This window comes from Athene cunicularia, assembly GCF_003259725.1.
Source record: "Athene cunicularia isolate RWA chromosome 5 unlocalized genomic scaffold, athCun1 chr5_part1, whole genome shotgun sequence".
In the NCBI taxonomy this organism is placed as follows: Eukaryota; Metazoa; Chordata; class Aves; order Strigiformes; family Strigidae; genus Athene; species Athene cunicularia.
The window spans coordinates 9,910,589-9,919,289 of NW_020799101.1; the positions used below are offsets into that span (position 1 = coordinate 9,910,589).

Genomic DNA, 8,701 nt, shown 5'->3' on the forward strand with positions numbered 1-8,701 from the left:
CTAGAAAGAATATTACCTTGCACCTCATTGTGATGGATATATCCAAAGCCACGCAAAGTGCAGCTATGACGAAGTACTGCTATTCAGCAATGGCCCACCCTTTGCTAGAGCAGTTACTAGTTACTTTGCTAGTTCAGTTAGCTGTGGTATTCCATATGCTTTCAACAGCATGTCAAATGCAGATGTCCCTAACAAGACAGAAGTAAGTCTCTCAACTTGCATTGCAAAAGGGCCTTTCAATTTCTTCAAATAGAAATGTCTACAGTGGAAGGGAAGAGATAAAATAAAGCATACTAATCACAGTTGAGAAGACCGCAAAGCACGAGTGGCAGACTTTGCTTTGGGAATTCAGGGCAAATAATCTGGAAAACAGCATTAGCTATAAGTGCCATGAGAACATACGTTTTCTCTCAAGTTTGTTCCTTTTTTCCTACAGTCTGAAATCAGCCCCTTAAGTCATTATTTTCCAAAGTAAAGTACACTAGTTTTCTTATACATGATTGGTTTGCATGATGAAAAGTCTGGTGTTTTTATTTTTAAAAACATAGCAAAAAAAGTGAGAAGAAAATCACTTTGAGGAGCTTTTCCAGTAGTACTTAATAATAGTCTCACTCCTACAGCACAAATAATACTAAACAAACTGTTCTCTGCAGTGAAAGGAAAATGAGGAATGAGCTAGTTTATGGAGATGTACACTTGAGTGCTGACCATTTTTCAGACTACTTCATGAGGTATTTTTGAGTGGGTATTCAGGACAACATGAAGTTTACAGTGTAACTGATCAACTTACAAAAACCAAGCTGCTTTCCAAGAAAGATCTTGCAAGGAGAGTACAGGAAAATTAGTCTTTGACACTTAACTATTGAAAAAACCCCTTTTCTACTCCAAGCCTGGTGTACCACTGTTCTTTCTATCAAAGTTACTGTGGAAAGAACAATTAAAACCATTTAAGCTGTCAGTAGTCTTAAAATGTTTGTAATAGTTTTAAAAAAATTTAACCAGAAATCAGAAAATTCTCTATTTGGGCTCCCCCCTCCCCGCCCTCAGCCCTGCTGCCGCCTCACCGCAGACCTCCCGCCGGTACTCCTCGCCCCGCACGCCGCGGCTGAGCTCACGCAGCCCCACGCGGGTTTTCAGCTGGAGCGGGGCCGGGGCGGGCGGCGGCGGCGCCTCAGGCCCGGCCGCGGGTACCCGATCGGCTTCGTCTGTAGGAAAATTTCTCTCTCTGCCGCTCCCTCACGCGTCTCGACGGCTGGCAGCCCTCTCCTCGCTGCGCCGCTCCCCGGTGTAAGAAACCCGGCGGGACAAAACAAAAGAAGGGTTTGAAACCCGGCCTTGACGGTGAACCCTCTTTCCCCGTTAGTGTTTTTGGACTCGCCTTTCCACAAGTCCCGCGGGGGTCGTGTTCGGGCTCACCTAAGTGCTTCTCAAAACTTAAAACCACCTGCCAAAGTTTTCGCTGTCTAAATGCGGTAGAACCGACGGAAAACGTGCACAAGTGCAAGAATTCAGGTTTTTTAAAAAGCTCCACTGGCCTGGGGGGCCCCTCAGCACCTGCTGACGAGAGCCGATTCCCCGCTCCTGGTGAGGTTTGGGGGACTGACGCTGAGTTTCAGCCAAATCATGGAGCTCCCCCAAGACTTTCCGCTGGCGGTGTGTGGCAGGGAATTACTACAACCGGTTTGCTATTTCTAGGTAAGCTGTCCAGGGCAGTCTAGGTACAGTTTCATGGATTAAACCCCTCAAGTTCAATTCCAAGTAGCACTCAGCCCAGTTACTATGTATATGTTGAAAATACATTGTTTTCCGCTGGGCAAACAAGATCTCTCTAACTGGTGATGGTGGTGCTGGTGCAATGTTTTGTGTCATTTGGGGAACATAATCAGTCACTACAGTTGTGTTTCTTCCAGAGCGGTTTCCGAATTCAGATTCTGGACAAAATTACAAGCGAGCATAGAAGTGATTTTTCCATCAAAGAACACTAAAACCATGCTTCCATGAGCTGCTGAACTGCTACTAGTTTGCAGGTAGAACCAAACTGATTTCATACAGGTTAATGTGATTTTTTTTTTTTTTATGTAGAGCTGATCAGCCCAGCCTTGTGGTCTCTGGAGTGGAAGCTATTGTTATAATGCACAGTAATTCACAAAAATCCCCTCTGAGCTCCAAAGTCTGACTCCTGCCACACTTCCTTTGCTATGAGAATTTCTGCTTCTGCTTTTTCTGCACGCACTTGCAAAAGCACACTTAAAGATGTTCAGCAGACAATTTTCCACTGCCCATTGAAAACTCACAGTCTTTTCTTTCTCTTTAAGGATTTTTTTTTTTTTGGTTAATATTCATTAGATACACACTGATGTCCCTGAAGCTCTCTGGGGAATATGGGTGAATCAGAATGTGACCTCAGCCAGACAGAGCCCTGTCAGGATAGAGGGCAGCAGACCACACGTTTCATTAATATGCCACGAGATAAGTGTGGATGGAGCTTGGCTGCCCAAGAACTGGATGAAATACAAAGAAAAAAGCTAAAAACGCTGTTCTGCTTGTAAAGAAGGAGTGTTCTGAAATGCTGATCTCAAAATATGAAGTAGATTTGAAAGTGAGTGGCACATGCTGCATCAGTGCTGCTGGTGCTGTCACTAAAGGTTAAATTTAAGGGCACTTTCCTTGAGGGCTGATTACATGTGACATGAGCCATTGCCACCCCACTGCATGGCAGATGCAGAAATCTTCTGTTGCAGATATCCGAATCAGCCTCAGGTGATGACATCTTTTAATTGCTTTGCAAGCCTCAACCTTAACAACATCTGTTGCTGATCAGCTATTTCCTATTCCTAAACTACGAAGGCAAAATAATTGTCTGGTCTGTATCAGCGTATGGACAGGGAGGGAACTGGTTCATCTGCCAGTCTGTTGACTTGCTACCCAACAGAATGATTCTGAGTATTTCATAACTTTATAGCAGTAAGCCTTGAGGAATATCCACTGGTGATTTGGAAGTAGAAGAAAGGCTGAGATCTGATCTGGCGAAGCTTGCTGTCATTGAGCGTTCATGAAAATTAATACTGACAGTTTCCCAGGTTAGTTAATGAGATTGTGTGTTATGTTACGTAGCTTCTGAATGTGAAAAAGTAACCCAAACAAATCCCAAACCACTAATGGTAATTGTGAAGTATGATGATTTTGGTTTATCCTTGAAAACATGTTTATGAAAGAAAGCAGAGAATAAAAATTGTCTTGCTACTTTGATTCTCCTGTGCCTGTGTGAATATTACAGAGAAATTGCTGGGCTGATAGCTTTGTCACTTACAGAACAAAGAAAGATTGCATTTCATTTTTTTTCAATAGTTTCCACTTTCAGTAAGCAAATTTAAAGAGCAAAATGGACTGTGTTCACTGTCTTTCCTAATATTCTGTTTCTACCAGTGCTTCAAGAAAGTCAGGGCAGATGCAGGAGGACTGTAGCCATAGTTTGCCTTCATTGCTTCTAGCAGTTTAGAGTTCAGAAATTTTCTGAGACAAAATTCCATCAGGATCTTAATGTGTAATAATTGTCAGGAGGCCCACTCTTCAGGAATTTATCCTGTCCCCTTCTCAAAACTGGTAATGTTTAAATACCTATTTTAACTAGCAAGGTCTATAACTTAGCAATATATTATTTTTTAAAAAATGCTTAATCAGGTTTGTTTTCAGTTTGCTGGCTCTAAATTTCCTTGGGTGTCTCCTATGTCTGGTTTTGTAAAAAATAATGAATAACCATTCCCTATTGACTCTGCATAACATCCATGACTATAAAGACATCTGCTCTATCACCCTCCTACATCTTTTATTCAAGCCAAAATATTTTGTCACGTTCCTTTGCAGCATGTCCTGATCGACATCACCTGTGCCACATCCCAGTGCGCGGCACGGGGAGCCCTGAACATGCACTGTTGCTCTGGAGAGCGACTGGGGTGCGTGGGGAGGGAGCCCTGGGTGCCCCAAGAGCTCTGGGCAGTGGGGAACTAGGCAGCCAAGTGCCCCCAGCAAAGCTAAGCTGCAGGGTACAGCTAGCCTCAGGTCCCCTTTTCTGTACCTCTCACAGTCTCTAACGTCCTTCCTGAAGCTGGGTGGCCAGCGCAGCAGCTGTGGGCATGCTGTGCAGCCGGACAGCACAAATCCAAAGGTGTTTCCTTCTTGGTCCTTTCCCTAATAATTCCTAACATCTGATTTGTCGTTTTGATGCCTGCTGAAGAACCAAACCGATGCTTTCAGGGCACTATTCATAATGGTTCACAGCATCACTCCCCTGAGTGCTGATCACTTCATTCAGAACCCATCACTCTATGTACATCACCGAGGTTATTTTTCCCTGACATGTAACTGTGTACTTACAAGACTGCCAATTTATTGCCCGTTTGGTATCGTGACAGCCTTTGAAATACACAGCTGTAGCTCTTCCCAGTTGGCTTTTGGATTTGACTTTTAACACTAATGCAGGAAACACTGATACCTCATTGCTCATCTCCCTTCCTCAGAGTACTTTTAAATAGATTAAATTGCCAGAAGCTTCCTCAGGTTTACTGATATACAGTCCTCAGGACTACACCAATCCCCTTGCAAGAACTGGCATCGCGTTTATTTTGCACTGAGACCAGTTTAATTAAATATATCACATTCAGACATGAACTACAACAGACTTTGCCTACAAAATGTTTAGATTTAGATTTTAAGTACTCCAGTAAGCAATTACAGGTTTTAAGAAATTTGTTTCGGATTCATCTGTAAGACAACAATAAAAGTTTGCCTGTTAGCCAATGCTTCCAATGATTCCAGAATATAATTGGAAATAAACAGGTATACTGGAATAAAAATCACAGACAGCATAAATCACGGGCATTGCAAATCAAGACTGGGTGCTTTCTTAAAAGGAAGAGAACTTATAAGCATGGAAAAGAACAAACAGGGGAAAATTCTGCCTTCTGTTTTAGGAAGTGTCAGACAAAATATCCACGGTGGCTGATTTGGCTTTGTGAATCTAAATATTCACCAGTCATCTTCCCCTCTATGCCTTGTTTTGCAAGCAACCTTTATCCATTTACTGTAACAAGTTAAAGTGTTCCATTTTAGGAACAGATGGCAGATAAACAGCAATCCAGGAGGTGATTATATTAGCTTTTAAACTGTTACAAATGCCTAATAGGTTCCCATAAGCATTGGAAGGGCCTTAAAAATACTTTGTCTTTCTCTCCAGCTTCAGTTATACCAAAGCCCTTCCCTCCATGTGCTTGTAGTAAAAAATTCCCATTTATTCTATTCTTTATTAGGCCATTAGAAATAAAATGAAACACAATACCTAGAGGTAGGACTCTGTCTCTTATACCACTTTAAATAAGGAGTTTCCTTAATGATTCCTCTCAGTTTGTATCGATATAAAAAGAGTGGATTTTAGCCAACAACTCACTGGTTTTTTTCTAATGTTTTCATGCTAAAATGGTGAAAGCAATATTCTGGAAATTCTTTTAAGTGGAATATATATTATGGTGGCTGATGTAGTGGGCTGTGCGCCAGCATGCAGCCTGTGCTAAATCAGCTGGACTATCAGGATGCTCACACATCCTCGGTGTGGGACTGAAGTAAAGCACCGTGCCCCGTGCACTCAGCACCTTCTGTGCTCTGCAATATGGAAGATATAGAAGATATAAAAAAACCCTCCTTGAATAAACCTGTTTGTGCTAGAATAGCTCAGGGTCATTTCCTTTCTTCTGTCCTCTTTCCTTTTCATATAGTACTGTAGCCACAGCCAGCCTGAACAAACAACACGTTTAAAACTCAGACCAAAGAGCTACACATGGTTCAGACATTACCTATTCACAAGTGCCTGTCTTTTTACTGTGACTTGTTAGCAACAGAGTTCATGCCCTCATCTTGATGAGTTGATTTGCGCATCAAAAAACGTTTGATAAGCCAGTGATGTGCAGGATTAAGGGCTGGCTCTTGAAGTATACTGCTGTTAAACCAAGGTTCTGCCATCTTGGCATGTCAGCCAGTATTCACTCTTAATTTAGCATGGTGTAGCTGAATTTCATTGCATGTTACTATACTGCCTCAGTAGATCAAAACACTCAAAGGTCCCACTTATATTAGAGGGCACTCTCAAGACTATAAATCCTTTTTGCTGTTGCAAAGATGTTATTGTTCTGCTTACAACGATGTGCAGGGTTTACAAAGGAGCTGCTTTTTCCAGTTTGTTGGGGTTTTTTTTAATGGTTGCTGTTCCTGGCCTTTCCAGTTGTGTGGTTTCATTTCTGATGCACAGTTTCCTTTTATTTTTCCTCTTTCCAGATTATTTTAATCTATGAAGAAAAAAAGGAAATTGAGCTCTGACAGTGATAACTGTCATCCTTGAGCTAATGTGCTGCCATGGTGTTCTGGTTTCTTTCTCTGCAGGCAACAACATTTCTCATTTAATGCTAGGTGGTTGTCCAAACTCCTTAAATCTGTGTCCAAATGGTGCTATTCCATTATTCAATGTGGATTTGCCTGCTAGAGGTTACAGATAGCTCTGTCCTTTCACCAGCCCCACACAGTATAGGACATCTCCCTCAGATGGCATGGGAAGGACTGGGCAAAACCTTCTTCTCTTCACGTTGCAGCTACATCCAGCCCTGGTCTTGTCGTTTTGTTGTGGAAGTGAATCTTTGCTTCAAGACAGCTTTGTATGTTATGCCTCACATGCTCGCCTTTATCCCCTCCCTAAAGCAGCCGTTTAGCTGGAATAACTCAAGCTACATCCATTCAGCTGGCAAAGAACCTGGCGCTCTGCATTCACTATGTCTAACAAACAATTTCCCAGCAGCAGCCCACAATGTGTGTTTATTTTAAATATGTGTGGCTGTACTGTCAGTCCTAGATAGAGATCTCTGTCCAGAAAACAGAAGCTGCACAGAGCCCATGCAAGTCCCTGAACGTTGCCAGGATAACATGCCACAGCTACAGGAACCATCACTAGGGCCAATGTGGAAATTCTGTTAGAACAAGCTTTTTTGGTTGAAATCTGTTTACACTGGGAAGTCTTGAAGGCACTCATTGTCTTTGCTCTCTGCTGAGCAGTTTGGACGAGTGGTGTGATATCAGCTATAAAAGTAGTGTTCAGTCCTAGGCACTGCCATCCAGGGTGTAAATTAATAGAATGAGACTTTTTTGTGCTGCTGGCATGTTTCCCCGGGATGGAAATCATCAATACATTTTGTGTAGGGCTCAGACTTCCATCAGTGCTAGCTCTGGTATTTTAATTATGTAGTCTGGTGCAAATCAATCTCTAATAGACAAAATGTCTTATCCAATTTGTAATGCCTTAACTAGCCAACATCTTTTATTTCTCCCACTTGATCACTTTTTCACGTATATTAGAATGCATTATAACTTATTCTATATATATTCATGTTCAGTATATTCTTGCCATTTATATGCATTCATCTTTTTTCTTTTTTCTTTCCTGCTCTCCTGGTTTCAGCTGGAATAGAGCTAATTTTCCTTCTTTGTAGCTAGAATAGTACTGTGTTTTGGATTCAGTACGGGATTTGATATGAGAAGAATAGTGATAATACACTGATGTATTTAGTTGTTGCTAAGAAATCAAGGACTTTTCAACTTCCCACGTCCTGCTAGCATGCAGGTGAATGCAAAGCTGGGAGGGAGCACAGCCAGAGCAACAGACCCAAATTGGCCAATGAAATATTCCATATCATCTGACGTCATGCTCAGTATATAGATGAGGGATGGTCGGGAAGCTCTGGCTCTTCTGGGACTGTGGTTTTGGGATATTCTGTCCTCTGGGATTGCTATACCTGGGAACCAGCTGGGCATTGGTCGATGGGTGGTGAGCACTTCCATCGTGCACCATTCATTTCTACATTTCATTATTACTATTATTTCAATTTTTTTATTTAATTTCAATTATTACATTGTTTTTATCTCAACCTACAAGTCTCCTTACCTTTACCCCTCTGCTTCCCTTCCCCATCCCCCGAGCATGGGAGGGTGTCTGGCTGCCGTCCAGGTTTAAACCATAACACCTGCATGAGAATTTCAGAGATGATGTTGGTGTGACATAACCATACCTTCTTTTCTTCCATTTTATCTTTCTTGTCTGCAAGATCTCCAGATTGATGGTGAAGGCGTTCGGTATTGCCTGTTTCTCATACTGATTCTTTATGACTACCCAAACTCTAGGAAGGACTACCTATACATACAAATACGTCACCATTGAAACTAGTGCAAATATAAAACTGTAATATTGGCATTGAATAACTGACTGAGTAATGGGGACAGTAGCCTGACAGTTCCTCCTAGCTTTTCAAAATTCCCAGCCCTCCAGTGTTTGTCCCAGACACTAGCTGTTCTTTTGGCCAAGTTCAGCACCCATCACACGAGTCTGCTGGTGGTTTTTTCCAACTTCAGTTTTTCTGGCAAAGTTGAAGATGCTTCTTTGTCCAGCCCCATATTTATTTCAGTACCCAGTATAGCAAGTAGAGATCACTGAAAGTATATTCTTAATTTTTCTGCAGAACGTATACACTTAAAATCAGTGGACCAGATCCTCAGGAAACAGGGTTGATGGATTTGTTACTTTTTCCAGTAGTCTTTAGAAGCTACAGATAGAAACTTAACACTGTTTCAGAATGGTAAGGCAAACCTTTTGCGAACTTACTCAGTAAAT

At 41.9% G+C, this 8,701-nt stretch overlaps 1 protein-coding gene across 1 annotated transcript in view; it reads right to left on the reverse strand.

Moving 5' to 3' along the window:
* SIVA1 (SIVA1 apoptosis inducing factor) overlaps positions 1-7,875 on the reverse strand; it is a 9,274-nt gene extending 1,399 nt beyond the window's left edge. Inside the window, exons 1-2 of the mRNA XM_026849228.1 lie at positions 7,830-7,875; positions 1,065-1,205 (exon numbers count right to left, since the gene is read on the reverse strand). Coding sequence (XP_026705029.1) covers positions 1,065-1,205; positions 7,830-7,875 — 187 coding nt within the window. The remainder of the gene's footprint in view (positions 1-1,064; positions 1,206-7,829) is intronic.
* Between the last annotated feature and the right edge of the window lie 826 nt (positions 7,876-8,701).